The sequence below is a fragment of the Coturnix japonica genome, chromosome Z (assembly GCF_054131305.1).
Source record: "Coturnix japonica strain WE chromosome Z, WE-NBRP24, whole genome shotgun sequence".
NCBI lineage: Eukaryota > Metazoa > Chordata > Aves > Galliformes > Phasianidae > Coturnix > Coturnix japonica.
The window spans coordinates 39,924,129-39,943,736 of NC_140702.1; the positions used below are offsets into that span (position 1 = coordinate 39,924,129).

The 19,608-nt window shown below is 37.2% G+C and overlaps 1 protein-coding gene across 1 annotated transcript in view; it reads left to right on the top strand.

Moving 5' to 3' along the window:
- Positions 1 to 19,608, top strand: part of LOC146753936 (uncharacterized) — a 39,903-nt gene that overhangs the window by 10,686 nt on the left and 9,609 nt on the right. The window contains exons 3-6 of the mRNA XM_085530067.1: positions 9,207 to 9,407; positions 11,275 to 11,379; positions 12,183 to 12,307; positions 17,263 to 17,343. Of these exons, the coding sequence (XP_085386193.1) occupies positions 9,207 to 9,407; positions 11,275 to 11,379; positions 12,183 to 12,307; positions 17,263 to 17,343 (512 nt within the window). The remainder of the gene's footprint in view (positions 1 to 9,206; positions 9,408 to 11,274; positions 11,380 to 12,182; positions 12,308 to 17,262; positions 17,344 to 19,608) is intronic.

A 19,608-nucleotide genomic window follows, 5' to 3' on the forward strand; every position in this document is an offset into this window, starting at 1 on the left:
AATCCAATGATTTCTTGTAGATATATAGGTAGAGTCTCAGAAAGTATTTGACGAATGTCCAATTAGGTACAGGACTTAAGATAAAGTGGATTAGTGTTAAGGAAACACTTTTTTCTATATACCTTAATTAGGCATTCTGTAAGCAAGTTTTCCATCTGGGCTCTATATCATGCACTGGCCATGCATGTGTAGAGCACACATGGAAAGAAGTATAAGTCAAAAGGAAATCTGCTGTGGCGGCTGGGAAAGGATGAGTGCACCTTAATGTGGGGGATGCCCTACTAGCGCTGCCTTTCTCCTCCACCGCTGACATGTTTTCCTTTTTCTGGCAGTTTTGCCATTTTTCTCAAAATTAATTGTCGTTTAGGTTATAGAGTTTTGTTCTCAACTTAGGGATTTGTATGGAATAAATATAAATTTTTGAGAAAATAAGATTATTCACAACTATACGTATGAGTGTGTATTTGTGTATTAGCATAATGCAGTGATGTAGAATAAGGGGTGGAATGTCCTAGTTTAATAATTTTGTAATTTTGCTATCAGTATTCCACATCATAACATCATATAAAGCATGAATAATTTTACTGAATCTGCAACTTACAGAAGAAGACTCCATCTCCCAGAGAACAACATGATAGGTCACGGGACCTGGACACTATATTAACTCTGTCGCAGGCTAGACTGATGTCTTTCGAATTCTGGCATTTAGGGGTGTGTGTGGGAGCCTTCGCCGTTTCGCCTAGATTTCACAGTAGGCCTCTCGGTTTCGGGACTCATTCTCTCTCCTATTTTGCTTGATTTGTTAGCTCAATTTTCAATTATATTGTATTACATTGTGTTATCCTGTATTTCGATATAGTATTTAGTAAATAAGTGTGCCTCCTTAGATCGTTGCCACTGTTTTCTTTTTCTAATTAACTTTTTCCTTTCAGCCTAGGGCCCCTGCAGGGCCCATGACCCCCTGTCACGGACGCAGGTGGGTTTTTCGTTCAAACCGTGACACTGAGTGTTCTCAGTCTCTTCTCACAGAACATGCTTTCCAGCCCTTGTACTAGCCTTTTGTCCACCTTCAGCCACTTTAAACTTTAACACCTTTGTTATGTTGTGGAGACCAGTACATTTGCATCTGGAAATACCATTTTGAACCAGAATGGAGGTCTTTGATAAGCCATAAAAGGAGGTTTTAGGCTTGGAATCTCTTGCTTCTTAGACTGGAGACAACACAATTGGGTAAGCATCATACCTCTGATTTTTGAAACAGTACTTACACAGTCTAATTTTTGTTAAGCTAATCTATTGTGTCCTAGATGAATTTCAGGGTTCCAGACAATTTTTCAACCCAAATCCTTTTCTTATATCTCAGTGTGTGAGTGAAGGGGAAATAGAAGAAAAAAAAAAATAATTTAACAAACAAACAAACAAATTGGATGAGTAGAAAATAAGTGTAACATACCAATTGCTAGTTTCAGACTTGACAAGAATGACAGTAACAGGCACTAACTGGCACAGTGACATTGTGATAGACAGACTATGAGACTAGTAAACTAGAATAGTAACTTATCAGTGTCCTTCTATGTTGTGCTTCACTGTACTGTACCATCCTTGCTTCTGTGTGCCAGATCAATCTTTGTGTGTTATGGCTAGAAGATTGCGTGTTAGCAGTTACTATGTCACTTAAGTAAAAAAATCTGGCTCTGGGTGAAAGAGCATTTGTTTCAGTGACTAACTTTGTACTCTGAAATGGTCAACGTGCTGCAACTAGCCAGTCTAGGCGGGTCCCTATGTAGTTTTGGGGCAGAACATGAATGTACCTGCCACCCATAAACATGTGTAATAATACTGCAATAGTCTTACAACAATAAATAACACACCTGTTAAACATACACCTATGCCTTCCCCTGAGGTTGGTTTAAGACCTAACAATTCAGACACTTCAGCTGCATAAAAGTGACCTAACTACATGGTTCAGATTAATTGAAAGAGGAAGATAATATGTTTCTCTCAGTGAGCCATACTGTTTCAAATACTAGAACAGAGAAATTTTCATATGGCTTTGCCATTTTGCAAATCTGTGAAACCAAAACTGAATACATACTTAATAAAGAAACAACACTTGTATCACTTTTCAATAGATGAAAGAAACAGACACAGAGGGATTTTTTAAGTATTTATCATACACTGATTTTGATATAATAAGTATTATAATATAAATATAGCTAACGTAATAAGTAATTGGAAGTAACCAATTCAAAATATGATCCTTTTTTGCTTCATGGTTATCAAATTTCTGAACTTAAAAAGTAATAACTCCAAAGTTTGTAAGATTCAACAAGGTGTTCACATAATTATCTCAAATACTAGTTACTGGGAGAGAAGAAAGCTAATTCATCTCTTACTGGAATCATTAAGTGTTCATTTACCTTGCTTTTGGTATAATAAAACAGACTGTGCTGATTTTCTTTTGCAGTTAATTTGGTCTGATTGCTCTTATCTTACAATTTCTGCAAAATTTAGGTGTTATGTCTGCATATTTTCTGCAATGTATGACTACTCTTCAGTGGTTTCAATTAGAAGAAAAGCCAAATGGCAGACAATCAATATGAAATTAGAGTCCCTTATCAATACTGTATTGATGCTTAAAAACACAGTTCTTCTTCTCTAACAAAAGCAACTGCTACCAACTTCCTTTATCTTTTAATAGAGTATTTGTGCAACTACAATAGCAATGCTTTTATCTTTCAGCTAACACTGCTAAGGATGGAAGACCTAAGGAATATTTCTTGTTTACAAAGAAAACAAGTGCTAGGCCATTTGTCTTTACTCTGATACCTTCTGGAGTATTCTCTTTCTATAACAAAGCGCAATATGGCACATCTGCTTTATCTGTTTCCCCATCTGTCAGGATGAAAGTAGAAATTGAGAGTGAAGTTCACTGGTGTATTAGGTTCTCCTTCATTCTGATCACTTAAAAATGGACAGTCTGATATGCAAATACTTCTCTGTCATGAGAAAAATATGTATTTACTTGCAGTAAAATAATATTAACTTAATAGTTATGTAATTATGTCATGGTTTCTATGCTGGCATGGCTTGATATGTCCATTATTTTAAGGAAAACATTTCTGGTACTGCAACAATGAGGTAAAATCTATGAGACTTTGGGAGTTACATCTCTTCAAAGAAGTAGTCCTCTTCAACTTTGTTTTCTCTCTTTAAGTAGTATTATGAACAGACTTTTCTGTCTTTTCTGTTTATCGGAATTGCTAGTAGCCACTTTTATAACAGAAAATAATCCTCTACCAGAGAACAGTCTGTGTTAGTAAAAATGTAAAAACTAAGTAAATATAGCAAAAAAATAGCCAATTGAAAGTACACATGGGGTGTGATAAAGGTACAAGATAGACCTCAGAATGTATAGGGTAACTCCCAGGTATTAGAGCAGTCATTTTTCTTGCACTTGGTGTGAAAAAGCACAGAAATAACATGGCAGAGAACCAAAAACTCACAGGTACAATTGCATCTGAAATGCACTGTGAATTCATAAACATTAAATATTACTGGGGAATGTCCTAGCTATAAATCAGGCATGCCAAGAATGAATGCTGCTATTTTAAAACATGTTTTTTAGTAAAAAGAGGGAACAATAAATAATAATAATAATAATAATAATTTTAAAAAGAGACCACAAACCAAGCTCTTTGTTCTTTTCAGGCATTAGCTTCAAAACAAAAAGTAAGATTTTATCTAACACAAACAGCTACGTTTCTCAACATGCCCTGACATTAAGGTCCACAACTATCCCAGTAGGAATGTTCCTTCATCTTCCTGCTATGGCTGGTTATGCAATGAAGATGGTTATCTCCCACTGTATAAAGAGCTCATGTCTGACTGAAGTGAAAGTGAGAAGAATTCTTAGCTTAGATGTGGCCTCACAGAGTAACTGTGAGACATACAGTAACACTGTAGCCAAGGCAGCATCACAAACTAGGCCTTCGTGGGAAACCAGATTTTCTATTCATAGGAATAAAGCCTGGTAGAACTTTTGTGTCTGTCCCTTGAATCTTTGTAAGGTGTGATCCAGAATCATAAGCATCTTTCCTCATTCTATCCTCTAAGGAAGTACCTAATTCTAATTTTTTTTTTTTTTTTTTGTTCACTATTAGTGAAATCTTATGGCTTTCAAATAATAGTTGCAAGTATCTCCAGGTTCACAGAAAGATAAGTGATCAAAATCTCTTCAAAGTCCAGTAGGTGTTTATTCTTTAAGTCTGGCTGGATTTGAAGCTTGAAATCACAGTGATTTGCTAGACTACATGAGTGTAGAGGAGAAGAGGTGGAGATAGGCTCTAGCTTTTTATTGCTCTATTAGTGAGGATTTAAAAATAATAATAATTTAAAAAAAAAAAAAAAAAAAGAAAAAGGCATCTCTTGCTTAAGGCTTCTGTGTAACCTGGGAAATGAAAAGTAGAGAGATAAAAAGATTTCCAGAACCTAGTAATCTACATCTATAGAGTATTGATTCATGCAGTGGACATACTAGAAGGAACAGCAAGTCTGAATTAGAAGGTGAATAATAGATAAAATTCAAAACGAACCAGTTTGCATGGCTTAAATTGAACATATTTGCATACCTTTTTTAAGAGTTTTATTTCAACATTTTTCTACACAACTGGAAAATATGAGGTAAGGATTTTCTAATACTGATTCTGATCACATGCACTTCTCTTTTTCTGCAACAAGTGCAAAAGCTGTTATGATTACTCCTCAATGTGATGACTGAAAATGTGAGAACAGTTTAGGTTTCTCATTAAACAGTTAGCAGTTGGATATCTACACAGAACAACAACTAACACTTAGGAGAGGGTGATAAGAATACTGTGTGCTGAATTACCATGTACAGAAGACAGATACAAAGTTCTTGTATGGTAAGGGGAATTAAACCTTGTAAGTAAAAAACATACCCCTCAAAAGCTCCAAAATAATCTTGGACATGGAACCAGAGATTTAAAGCTGAAAAGGAACAGAACATTGAGATTCAATTTTTGGAGGAAAGTTGATGTGAAAATTAACCTTCTTAAAAGAAAACAAATCTACTGAAATTGTACCCTAAGGAGCCTGTTTACCTACATTTCTGAAATCACAGCTTAAGCAATGCTAGATGGAAATAGATGATATACCAAGGAGGAAAGTGATGATAAGATGCAGTTTTGTAGAATGAGCCAATCCTCCAGCTCAAGTCCCAGTGTTACATCTAAAATGCTATAAAGTAATAAACATAAGCTAAACAGAATTACAGAATGCTTCCAATATTAGTTACTATAAGTACCCTTATTATATAGATAAGACAGACATTTTCTCTATTTTTTTTCCCAAACATCTTGCTCTGCTAGATCAAACATGGATTGTTTTATTTTATTTATTTATTTATTTATTTTCAGAAGTTTTTGGTGAAATCTTTTACTTACACAGACAAGATTGAGTCAACGTCCTTTGTCAGGAAAACTATCTGGTTTTGTAAGTAGTTTCTATAGTGAGATCCTTTCCAACAACAAACAAAGACAAATATCTAATGATGTACTTACAGTCTGGAAAAAAAAAAAAAAAAAAAAAAAAAAACCAAAAAACTAGGTAACTCCTTACATTGTAAAATTACTTTCTATTAAAGTAAATTCTGATCCTGAGATGAACAGTCCTGAGAACTACTCCCATTGACTGCAGACTAGTCAGCCTGGTGGAGGTTCATTTAGCTTGAGGCAGCTTCCTGATTGCAAGAATGAAAAAGAATATCAAAGATAATTAGATTTATTCATTTCCTTCTAGATCACTATTATTTGTGGTACAGAAATGAAACTGAAATTAGATTAAGGTATTTATAATGTAATTTTGTAATTACTATTATTAAAAGGGAGTAAAACATCTATTTTGTGTCCTGACCACAGTAAGAATTAAGCAGGTGACAAGCCTCTCCATGCTCAATGCTGTATTCAGAAGCTGCTCTTGTTTTTAATCCTAGCTTAAAATTCATTTATTTCTCTCTTGATTTTAAGTTTTCTTCTTCTGTGAGAGTGTCTCTGTCTCTCCTGCCCAGTAGAATAAAACTGTTATGTTTCAGTGTTGCCTTACTCAGACTCTCGTAAAGACAGCATCAGAGTCTGTGTGAGTTTGATTTCTGTCCAGAGCTTTTATGTTTCAGGTTTTTTATTATATAGAATCATAGAATCACTCAGGTTGGAAAAGACCTTCAAGATCATCAAGTCTTCCTACAAACTTACCATACTACCCTACTTCTAACAACCCTCCACTAAATCATATCTCTGAGCACCACATCCAAATGGTTTTTAAACACATCCAGAGATGGTGACTCAGCCACTTCCCTGGGGTGCCTATTCCAGTGCTTAACAACCCTTACTGTAGATAAGATTTTCCTGCTTTCCAACTTTTTCTTACCCTAGAGCAACTTGAGGTCATTTCCCCTCTTCCTGTCACCTCTCACCAGAGAGAAGAGACCAGTCCTGCTCTCGCTGTAAGCACCTTTCAGATATTGGAAGAGAGCAATAAGGTCTCCCCTCAGCTTCCTTTACCCCAGAACAGACAGGCCCAGTTCCTTCAGTCTCTCCTCATAGGGCACATTCACCAAGCCTTTCACAAGCCTTGTTGCCCTCCTTTGGACCTGCTCCAGCACCCCAATGTCCTTTCTGTATTGAGGTACCCAAAACTGAACACAGTACTTGAGGTGAGGCTTCACTATTGCCAAGTACAGAGGCAGGATTTCTTAATTCCCTAGTCCTGCTCACCACACCATTCCTGATGCAAGCCAGGATGACAGCAGCCCTGGTCTCATAAAACAGAGCAGAGGTAAAAAAACTGAAACCCCTGCCGGGCATACCAGGCTTGGAGCCAGGTATTAATCTGTTGGCCCATCATATTAAGTTCCTCATAAATTGCTATATCTGGAAGGATAAAGGAGAACACAACTTGTGCTCCTGAACTCTTTACCTGTCACCCTAAGGTATTTCTTATTACATTTATCTTGCATGAAAACCAGTGCTTGGTTCCAGCTTTGGTAATTTTTCACTCATCTCCCACCTTACATTTCAGATTGCTTGAACGTTGTACTAATTTTGGCTGAAAAAGAGTTATTTTTTTCTCATGGTAGTGTGGTGATGTTTTTTGGAACTGTGACCAAAACAGAGCTGACAGCACAGGGATACTTCAGTTGTTACTGAACAGTACTTACAAAGAGTCTCTTTCTTCTTTTTTTCTCCCAGCAAGGAAGAGCCACAAGAACCTGGGAAGGTGGAGGGGGAACAGCAGACCCAAGCATATTAAAGTGATATTCCCTATCATATGATGTCTTGCTCAGCAATAAAAACTGAAAATAGCAGGAAGGGGAAATGTTAATTGTTACCGCATCGCTTCTCTTGGGTAACCATTACATGTGATGAAGCCCCAGTTTCCTGGCACTGCTTAAACATCAGCTTTTTAGTGCTTAATGCTTGAACATCAAGACCAGAGAGTTGATTTTCTTTTTGCTCAGTCTGCACATCTTTTCTTTGCCTGTTACGTTGTATTTATCTCTACTCACAATTATTCTTGCTTTGACCCTTTCTGATTCTCAACTCATGACACTGCATAATATGGTTACATAATACTCAGCTGACTACAGGATTTAACCTGAAACAGAAGCTATAAGAAAATATTAATCTGTTGTTTCCTTGGTTCATGTTACTGACAACATGAAAAATGTGGCTGAGCGTTGTGATTGTGAGAGAAAGGATTAGAGAAAGCCGTCCCATATTTGTTATATTGTGATTATTATCATTAATCCCTAATAGATTACAAAAAGTCTGTTCAGTTTTCATCACTGAGGAAAATCAACCTATATGACTTTCTAGAAAAGCAGAAATAATTAAGGAGAAAAAGCAGCAGTGGGACAAGAGATTTATTGCTGAATGTAGTTTGTGTGAAGAAGGTGATGAAATGTTGTAATGGAACCCTGAAAGACAAAAGTGTTCTCCCTAGGAAATTATTAACAGTGATAAATTGTGCACCTGTCTCAAAAATAAATAAAAAATAAATAAAAATTACCCCATATAATGAAGAAAAAAATTACAAGAATAATATATGAAGAAAGCAAAAACTATCTTTCTGCTTTGCTAAAGCATCAACAACAAAAATAAAAAGTCTACTGGTAGTGGAGTTTACAGTTTGGGCCAGTGGTGCATCTGATTTTAAACTACACAGTCTGCATGGTAGAGCTGCAGTCATTACAGCACATACCAATGCTGAAGGGTAAAATGGTAATTTGGGATGATCTTCAAAAGATGAAGTAGTGAACAGTATTTTAACAACTGCTCTCTTGTGTTGTATTTCAGTGTTCTGTAGTCTCACACAACAGATAGATTCTACTCAGAATAGGAAAGCACTCAGTCAAGAAAGAAGGTAATTCAGTTTCTTTCTAGTTGGTTTACCAGAAAGGCATTTAGCAATACTTTGAAGAGCTCTTTATGAAAGAGCAGTGTATTTAGCTTAGATATGAGTATTATCCTTTTTAGAAGAAAAGATCAGATACGGATACTTTATCCTTAGAAAACACAGTACCTGCTTAAGATGCATTTCTCAATCTGCAGTATGAAAATGTTGCATCTGCTTTGCTAGATACATACAACTTCATCCAGTCCATGTAACTTTCAGCATTTACTTTGCCAACTTCATAATTCTTCTTGGCATCCATTACCTCTGGAAGAGTGACTTTAAGGCATTCTTAGTGTTTCTAAGCCAAGATTTTACGGATTTTAAGCTAAGTGTGATGTCAACAAACAGCAAGCAAATATCAATAGTGCAGTCTATAGCTATATATCAGGATACTTTGCAATGACACAACTTCAGTTGCTGAACTTACATGGAATTATGTCTTCATTTCTCTGTATATGTTCTGATTGATTCCTGAAAAGCCCACCTTTTGTAATTATGATTCAGAATCAGGAACTTCCTTCCTTCCTAGCATAGAAGTTTGTCTAGCCGTTCTATACACGAAAAAGATCTAGAAAGCACACGCGTTTTTCAAAAGAATTTGTGAGACTGGCACAGAAAAAAATTAAGCTAACAGAACATTTTGGTGTGTTTTTTTTTTTGTTTGTTTTGTTTTCTTTTGTTTTGTTTTGCTTTGATTTTGTTTTTGATTTAGATTTTTTTTTTTTTTCCAGAAGCATGGACAGACAGTGTTACTCCTTCAAGCTCTTCTATTCCTGAAGATTTAGTAAGAAGTGATCCTGAACCTAAACCGCAGAACATAATTCACTCATCAGCTCCTTTACCAGGCAGCATAATGAATATTTCAGAAGATATTCAAGAAAATCCTTCATGTGGAATTAAAAGTGTTATGATTGAAGAGACACCTGTGCAGGGTGAGCAGCACTTTTTTCCTTAGATGTTCAGACTGAGAATATACTTTTTCCCAGTAAACAGTGACTCATTTTACTACTACAGAAGTAGTAAAATTTAATAAGCGTTATAGTCCATATTGCATAATCAGTGTGAGAGTTTCTGTTATTATTCAGTATAAAGGTACTGGAACTTGTTCTCTAGGTCCCTGTGTAGAAGAGATGCCTCTTGGCCTAATGTCCATTAAAACAAAACCAATAGGAGAACAGAATTTTATTATCTATTGTTTATCTGTAAATTCTACAAAGTGTCTAACCTGCCAGATTCTAAAAACTACCAAATAATACAGTTTTAGTCATTGAGAAATAATATTTCTGGCTAGTTTGTGTCATATAGACTATGCCAGATAAGATTAACTGTTTGCAAATAGCTCATTATATTACCCACCTCATATGTTTAAAAAAAAAAAAAAAAAAAAAAAGTGTTTTTGCCAAAAGTAAAAAGAACAATTGAAGTTTTACTCTGAAAAAGGTAAATGTTATACTTTGATTCTAGTTATACAGTAAGAAATGAAAGACTTCTGCTTTGAGGACACTTAATCTCTTAAAAGGGATTAAGCTGCCTATTGTTACACTGGTTTTATATTCATCTTAAAGATGACATTAAATATAAAGGGAAAGAATTTATAGAAATATGTAGTAAATGTAGTATCGAAGAATTCTGCACAGCAAAGTTTGCTATCACTGATGCCCCGTGGTTTTATTGTTTATTTGTTCGTTTGGTTTTTGGTTTTTGCCAGAAGCAGGATTCTGGTTTCAAATAGTCTCTAATGTGTTGTAGAGAAAGTCAAATAATTAACAAACAAATAAATAAATAAATGAGCACAGGAACATCAGTGAAATGATGAAGTTCTTTCAGAAGTAATTTCTCTCTATTTTAGCATGCATTCTTTAATGACATATATCAGAAGATATAACCTAATGTATACATAATGATGTACATAATATGCAGTGACGTGAAGGATGATTTCAAGAAAAAAAACTTCAGATAAAGGGCACTCCTTCCAACACATGTATATTTAGTTACGTCTTTTACATATCATCAAAACTAGGTTTTAGAAAACAAGAGTTTTGTGGTTGTATATAAATAATGACCTGATGATTTCACCCAGAACCTGGATAAACTGTATTTTAAGGTAGTATATTCTGTTACAATATTCCCAGTTAAAAAGGGAAGCAAAGAGGTTAATTCTGGAATTTTTAAAAAAATCACTGCACTTGGGGTATATGAACATTGCTTCTGGAACTCAAAAAGCGTAAATCTAGATCTCCTCAGTGGCCAAAAATCCTTCATTTCTGATAAATGTTTCAATCTACTAAAAGAGGAAAAAGACTTCTTCCAAATGCTGTTCTGAATTTTACTCCAGAGTACTTGAGAGGATGCTCATGTTTTGTGGGTTGGTTTGGTTTTACCTCAGCACTCACCGACGGATGTGGGCCATATATTTCTTCTTAAATGATGTGAATACTACAATACATTTAATTTCAATGATATTGGACAAAATCTAACATTTCAGATTTTGACAGAAGACGAGATGCAAGTCTGAAGGATAGTCTTAAGTTTCAGCATACCAGGCTCTAATAGAACCACTGAAAAATCAGTCAAATATTGCATCCTTTTCCTGCTTGTGGTTCTCTCAGTGATTCCCTTATCTCCTACTCTTCACTATCACACTTACTCATTCAATACTCATTTAATACTGTTAGTCCCAACAGAATTAACACATACCATATTTTAATTTGATTATTTATTTAAGAGAATCTGAGAATTGCAAAGATTTTCCCTCGATTTTTTCTGTGTAATTTATTTATTTGTTTGCTTGTTTTACAGATGTGGAGGGAAATTTTTGGCTGCACAAGCTTGGAATGAGTATAAACAAGTGGTCACAGCTGAATTCCCTGACTGAATTGGGTGAAAACAGAGCTCTAGAAAAAGGTATACTTCTAAATATATATATATTTAATTTTTTAACTTTTTTTTTCCCCTGCTGCATTTACATTAACTACATTACATAAATGTTGAGATTACTACTTCTTTTGTTATTTTTCTTTCTTTTATGTGAGCCCAGATTTCTGAATTTGACTAAGTATCTTGATTTTTTATGTCACTATTTTAAGTATTCTGCCTACATTCATTTGTAGTTACACATCTTTTAGTTAATCTAACTTAAGATACTCAAAATCATTTTCTAGTAGGAAGTTAACTGCTGTGCTAAGACAATTAGAGGGTCTGATCTGTAAACATGTAATAATATGTTTCAAATTTAATAATAATAATAATAATAATAATAAGGACAAGTACAGGGGACAGTTTTTATACTCTGGTATAAACTGAATCTTTCAAAACAACTTGTAAAAAGTAGTTATGAAGAAGGTATTGAAGTGTTCTACTTTTAGCTGTGGTAAAAGCTAGTTTTATTAGGAGGTAGCACTTTTCTACGTTAGTTTTTATCTCAATTTTTGTTTGTAGCCTTAGTGTATATCTGTAACAACAGAGTCATCATGGACAATTAACTGTCAAACAAAATAACTAAGAGAAACAGTGTCTACTGTTTGAAACTGACAAGTCAGAGTGGTTAGAACTCTTCTCCTGAAGGCCCATTTCATTTGCTATCAGGCAAATATATATATTTTACAACTACATTTGCTGTTCCAATTGTGCATTTCAGTTCTTGCTGATAGAAATTACTTACAGCTACTTACTTCCAGTTGATAACATAATTTTTTGTCATAAAACAGATCATCCAAACACATCTGAAGTTTGTTCTGATCTTGACCACAAAGTTGCTGATCTGGAAGAGTGTAAAACAAAAGAAGAGTTTCCATATATCCCATACAAACTAGCTACACTGTATATTCTAAAGGTAAAATAAAAGTAAAAATTAAAAATGAGTAATAAGTTACAATACAAAAAATTACTAATTAAAATTCATCTATGCATGGATGTACTAGACACATTGTTCCTTTCATAAACATTTTCATTATAGAAATCTAATTTACACTATGTTATTGTTCAGTAGATTTTTTTCTTCATATTAATAAATCCACACTTAAATTTTGAACACAGAATTTAATGTCAGAAAGGAAATGCTATCATAGCTAAAATTAGATACTGAATTGCTTAATTTTGCCTCTACCAGGTAGTTGTCTAAAGTTAACAAACAAAGTACCACATCTCTTTAGGATGGAGAAAACCTTTGTCTTCATACATTATATTTCTCACCATGACACTTGATTGTTACAATTGGTTTTTGATTTGCTGTATAAGGTCTTGCTTCGATTTCAACATTTCTGGTGTCATTAGTAGAAAACACATTAGCCTTACACAGCCCTCTGTTTATTATTCATTATTGGTTTTTCATGTCAGCACCAATAAAGTGAGAAAGAGAAGTCCAAGGGACTTCAAGGCCTTGGGACAACTGGCTAAGTATGAGGAGCACAAGTAATGTTTTCCTCTATTTCTCCTGTAGCAGAGAACAACAGTGGAAGGAACAGGCAGACTCTGTTGATGGCTCTGAAGCTGGTGTTACTGCTAATGTTTTGGGTTTCTTCTTTCTGTGACAGTATATAAAATATCAGGCCTGCTGGAGGCTGTGGAGATGAACCTTTCTCAGAGGGAAGAAAGGATTTTAGAATAGGAATTAGAAAGGCTGATTAATAGAGCTTTAAACTAGATTCAAAGAGGGAAAATGATAAAATCTAAGCTATAGTACAACTTGCCAACATATGAGGGCCTGCACTCTAGTGAGATATTTCATTATGCTTCACCAAGTGCTGGGTACAACGTAAAATGTTCGCAGTGTTTCTACAGTGATGCACCCAGCATGAGTAACAAGCAAGAGAAGCTAGGAGTTTAGGTTCAGCCCTAGAGGTAGATGTCAATGGCATAAGCAAACCCTGATTGGAAGAGCCCTCTAAGTGTTATGTTGCAATGGTGTCATGGTTTGAACGAAAATCCACTTGTGTCCGTGACAATGGCCGTGGGCCCCACAGGGGCCCTAGGCCGAAAGGAAAAAAAAGTTAATTAGGAAAAGAAAACAGCGGCAACGATCTAAGGAGGCACACTTATTTACTAAATACTATATCAAAATACAGGATAACACAATATAATACAATATAATTGAAAATTGTGCTAACGAATCAAGCAAAATAAGAGGGAGAATGAGTCCCGAAACCGAGAGGCCTATGGTGAATTTAGGCAAAACAGTGAAGGCTCCCACACACTCCCCTGAACGCCAGAACTCAAAAGACATCAGTCTAGCCTGCGACAGAGTTAATATAGTGTCCAGGTCCCATGACCCATCTCTCTCCGTGTTGTTCTCTGGGAGATGGAGTCTTCTTCTGTAAGTTGCAGATTCAGTAAAATTACTCATGCTTTATATGATGTTATGATGTGGAATACTGATAGTAAAATTACAAAATTATTAAACCATGACATTCCACCCCTTATTCTACATCATTGCATTATGCTAATACACAAATACACACTCATACGTATAGTTGTGAGTAATCAGCAACCTTATTTTCTTAACAATTTATATTTATTCCATATCTAATTCATACAAAACCCTAAGTTGAGAACAAAACTCTATAACCTAACCCACCATTATTTATTAATTTTGAGAAAAATGGCAAAACTGCCAGAAAAAGGAAAACATGTCAGCGGTGGAGGAGAAAGGCAGAGCTAGTATGGCGTCCCCCACATTAAGGTGCACTCATCCTTTCCCAGTCACCACAGCAGATTTCCTTTTGACTTATACTTCTTTCCATGTGTGCTCTACACATGCATGGCCAGTGCATGATATAGAGCCCAGATGGAAAACTTGCTTACAGAATGCCTAATTAAGGTATATAGAAAAGTGTTTCCTTAACACTAATCCACTTTATCTTAAGTCCTGTACCTAATTGGACATTCGTCAAATACTTTCTGAGACTCTACCTAATATCTACAAGAAATCATTGGATTTCTGCACACTGCACTCCCCCAACATCAAATTCCCTTGTGTTACACATTGGACATTCCCATTTTTGTCCATCACCCACCACGTGCACCCAGGTCCCTGGGCAAAGACAGTACCCCAGAGAGGTTTGCCCTTTCCAGACGCTGGAAGGACCCAAACTGCTTTTCCCAACACGCTCTTTATGTGTACTACAGGAACCTTATCTCCCTCCACGGTACGTAGGGAGCTGGATTGGTTAGGACCATTACGATTACTAGATCCTCGAGTGTTGACCAACCAGGTGGCTTCTGCTAAATGGTTCTCCCAATTTTTATACATACCACCACCCATTGCTTTCAACGTAGTTTTCAACAACCCATTGAATCATTCAATTTTACCAGAAGCTGGTGCATGATAGGGAATATGGTAAATCCACTCAATGCCATGATTTTTGGCCCAAGTGGTTAGAAGAGAATTTTTGAAATGGGTCCCATTATCTGATTCAATTCTTTCCGGAGTGCCATGCTGCCACAGGATTTGCTTTTCCAACCCTAATATGGTGTTTCGGGCGGTAGCATGGGGTACTGCGTATGTTTCAAGCCACCCAGTGGTTGCCTCCACCATGGTGAGTACATAACGCTTACCATTGCGAGATCGTGGCAAGGTGATATAATCAACCTGCCATGCCTCTCCATATTTATACTTTTTCCATCGCCCTTCTCCCCAGAAAGGTTTCATCCTCTTGGCTTGTTTAATTATGGCGCATGTTTCACAGTCACAAATAACCTGAGCAATAGCGTCCATAGTTAAGTCCACCCCTTGGTCTCTGGCCCACTTATATGTTGCATCCCTTCCTTGATGACCTGAAGTCTCATGGGCCCACCGAGCTAGGAATAATTCACCTTTGTTCTGCCAGTCCAAGTCTATTTGAGCCACCTCAATTTTGGCAGCTCGATCAACCTGATGGTTATTTTTATGTTCTTCAGTAGCCTTACTTTTAGGCACATGAGCATCTACATGGCGCACCTTTACAACAGTGTTCCTTATTCGGGCAGCAATGTCTTTCCATAGTTCAGCAGCCCAAACAGGTTTACCCCTTCGTTGCCAGTTATCATCTTCCCACTGCTGCAGCCACCCCCATAAGGCATTTGCCACCATCCATGAATCGGTATAAAGATGAAACATTGGCCACCTCTCCCGTTCAGCCGCATCGAAAGCCAGCTGAACAGCCTTTACCTCTGCAAATTGGCTTGATTCTCAGTGGCCTCTGCAACTTGTCGTGTGGGGCTCCATACAGCAGCTTTCCATCTGCAGTGCTTCCCTACAATACGACATGATCCGTCTGTGAATAGGGCAAATTTCTTTTCATTTTCTGGTATCTCATTGGATGGTGGTGCCTCTTTAGCATGTGATACCTCTTCTGTAGCCAGTGTTTCAATATTTTTTACTTAAAAAAAGTCTAGTCAATCTTTCCATTTTGGCTCTGCTACCTGCTTACAGATGTTATCATCAGTGCTCTCCAGGAACTTCCTGGACTGTGTGCTTGGCAGCATTTCTTTTCTGTAAATATCAGGGTGACTGAAGTACAACATGAGAAGCAAAGCCTGGAATCATGAGGCTATGAGGCCTGACTAACTTTCTCCTCCTGATCAGCCAGCCTGTAGTAAACACCCACAATGCTGTCACCCATACTAGACTGTCCCTTAGTTCTCACCTGTAACATTCCACTTTTTCACTGTACTTCCTAAAATGTACAGAACCATCCATGGCAGCATTCTAGACATACAAACTGTCCCATCATGTCTCTATGATCACAGTGAAATCATGGTCCTACAACCACACACAGATCTCTAGTTCTTTATATTTTTCCTCCTTGCAGTATACTTTGCTATACTGGTGGTTTTTGGTTTTGGTTAGTCAGCTTCTGTCAAAAGAATCTGCATGGCATTAAAATGCAACCAAGGATAACTATGAGTAGCTATAGAATTTTATACTTTACACACTCATGTTCATTACTGTTGCAATTCATCTGGTAATATCTGTCAGACTCACTCAAAATGCAACACGTATCAGCATTATGTAATTTTACAATGCACCAGCAAGACAAGAATGCAAAACGTAGCAGAAACTGGGATGGGAAGTAGTGGAAATTTCCTTTTGTGACTATAATGAAATAGAATGAATAAAACTGAGTCACTAAGGATCCTGAGGCAATTTTAAGCTTAAATGACTCATTTTTCAAATGAGAAAATAGCATCACTTTGCCAGTCCCTTATGTACATACCAGTCAATGAGAAATTACTATAGTGATTCTTATATCAATTTTGAACGTTTTAAAAATTACCTTAATGGCATACCTTAATGCAACTGAGTGCTTTGTTACCAATTTATGTTATCTAACTCTTAAATGGAAAAATGTAATCTCCACTGTTCAGCCTTCTTTTATTATTATTAGGTTTTTCCCCAGAAATAAGTTTCACAATACTGGCTTTCAAGAACTCAAAATAATTGTAATTACTGTCTTCTGTATTCAATCCAGATCAATATTCTAGAAAAACAGAAATAAACCAAAAAACAAAAAAAAAAAACAAAACAAAACAAAAAAAAAAACAAAAAAAAGCCACCAAAACAAACAAACAAACAAACATACAAAAAAAACACTTCAAGTGAATAAACAGACCTATGTTGTTGGGTCTAATTGTTTGAGCCTCAGTGTTTCTGTCTAGAGTCCAGGCTATTTACATGCTTTCAAGTTCAGTCCTGTCTCTGTATCGTTTATGTCATTTTAAGAAATGTACATCGAAATTGTCTGATGATTCATTATAATTGGAGTTCATTTTCTGGTGCTCTGAGTTCATCTTTTCTTTCATCCTCTGCAGGTTGTAAAAGACATGCAGGAAATGAAAAGCAAACACATGAAGATAATCAAACAACTAGACAATTTTAAAAAAGAAAAACAGGTAATTATTCAGGAGCATGAATATTGTTGTGTCATACTATTTGTCAACGTAAAACAGATGGAATCACAGAATCACAAAATGGCTTGGTTTGGAAGGGACTCATTATGTTTCAACCCCCCTGTCACAGTCAGGACCAACTACTTCCAGATCTGATACTGGAACAGGCTGCCCAGGGCTCCATCCATTCTGGTCCTGAACACCTCCAAGGACGGGGCATGCACAGTGTCTCTGGGTAGCCTGTTCCAGCACCTCACCTCTCTGAAGAATTTCCCTCTGACATCCAATTTAAACCTTCCCTCCTTGAGCTTAAAACTATTCCCCTTGCACTGTGACTATCTCTTTGAGTGAAAAGTTGATTCGCTTCCTGTTTATAATCCCATTTTAAGTACTGGAAGGCTGCAATGAGGTCTCCTTGCACCCTTCTCTTTTCCAGGTGAAACAAGTTCAGTTCCCTCAGTCTGTCTTCACAGGGGATGTGCTTCAGCCCTCTGACCATCCTCAAGGCCCTTATCTAGAACCTCTCCAACACCTCCACATTTATCTTGTTCTGGGGGCCCCAGACCTGGACACAGTACTCAAGGTGAGGCCTCATGAGGGCAGAGCAGAGAGAGAAAACCACCTCCCCATCCCTTTTGTCCCCCCCCCCCCCGCCCCCCTCTGATACAGGCCAGGATAACAACGGCCTTCTGAGCTCCAAGTGCACACTTTTGACTCATGTTTAGTTTTTCATACACCAGCACCTCCACGTCCTTCTCCACAGAGATACTCTCAAGGAGTTCTTCCCCCAGTCTGTATACATATCTGGGGTTACTCCAGTAAAAGTAAAAAACATTGTGCTTTGCTATTTTAAACCTCATTAGTTTTGCATCAGCCCACCTTTTGAGTCTGTTGATGTCCCTCTAGATGTTTTCACTTCCTGGTGTCAACCACACCACTCAGCCTGTTGTCAACAGCGAACTTGCTGAGGGTACATTCAAGTCTGTTATCAGTGCCACCGATGAAAATATTGAAAAGCACTGGTCCCAGGACAGACACCTAGGGGTCACCACTCATAACTGGCCTCCCTCTACACATAGAGCCATTCAACATAACCCTCTGTCTACAGTTCTCCAACCAATTCCTTTTCCACCAAATAGTTCACCCCTCAAATCCGTATCTCTCCAGTTTAGAGTTAAGGATATATTGAGGGACCACGTCAAAGGCTTTGCACAAGTCCAGGTAGATGACAGTCATTACCTTCCCTTTGTCCACCAGTGTCATCATTCCATCATAGAAGGCCTACAGTTTTGTCAGGCATGACCTTCCCTTTGTAAAGCTATGCTGGCTGTCTTAGATCACCACCTCATGTGCCTTATCATGCCTTCTAGGAGAACCTGTTCCATGATCTTCACAGGCACAGAGGCGAGGCTCATCAGCATATAGTTCCCTGGGTCCTCCTTCCTCTCTTTCTTGTAAATGGGGAGACATTTCCATTTTTCCAGTCCCTGGAGACTTCACCTAACAGCCACAATAAATGGCATGTGTGTATATGTGTTGGATAGTGGCTCAGCAACCACATCAACCAGCAATTTTAGAACTCTGGGATGCATATCATCTGGCCCCATAGACTTGTATACATTCATTCTCATGAGACATTCTCAGACTTAGTCTGTCCTTACAGCAGGGGGGAAGAAGGATTTACTTCCTTAGTTCCCACCTAGAATCCTGGGGTTTTGAGATTCAGGGATGTGAAAATACAAGAATCCTGGCTGACAACAAAGACCTGAGGCAAAAATTCATTTAGTACCTCAGCCTTTTCCATATCTGTCATAGTCAGTTATCCTTTCTCATTTACCAATGGAGGAGCGCTCTTTTTGGCCTGCATCTTCTGGCCATTGTACCTATAAAATCCCTTCTTGGTGTTTTTAATATTCCTTACCATGTTCAGTTCCATCTGTGCCTTGGCTTTCCTAATCACCTTTCTGCAAGTCTGGACAGTGACCCTGTGTTCTCCCCAGGTTACACACCCTTATTTCCACAGCTTGTACATTCTGTTCCCTTCCCCTAGCCTTACCAGCAGGTTTCTTTCTTCCCTTCACACTTTCTTATTTTGAGGGATGGAGAGCTCCTAGAAGGGTATACTTGTAGAGTGGCCAGCTTTATTCCATTTATTTGTCTCTAAGGACAGTTTTCCAGGATATTTATCTCATCCAGCAATTCTTTAAACATCCTGAAATTCATTCTCTAAAAGTTCAGGGTCCTGAATCCACTCTTTGCCAGGCCTAC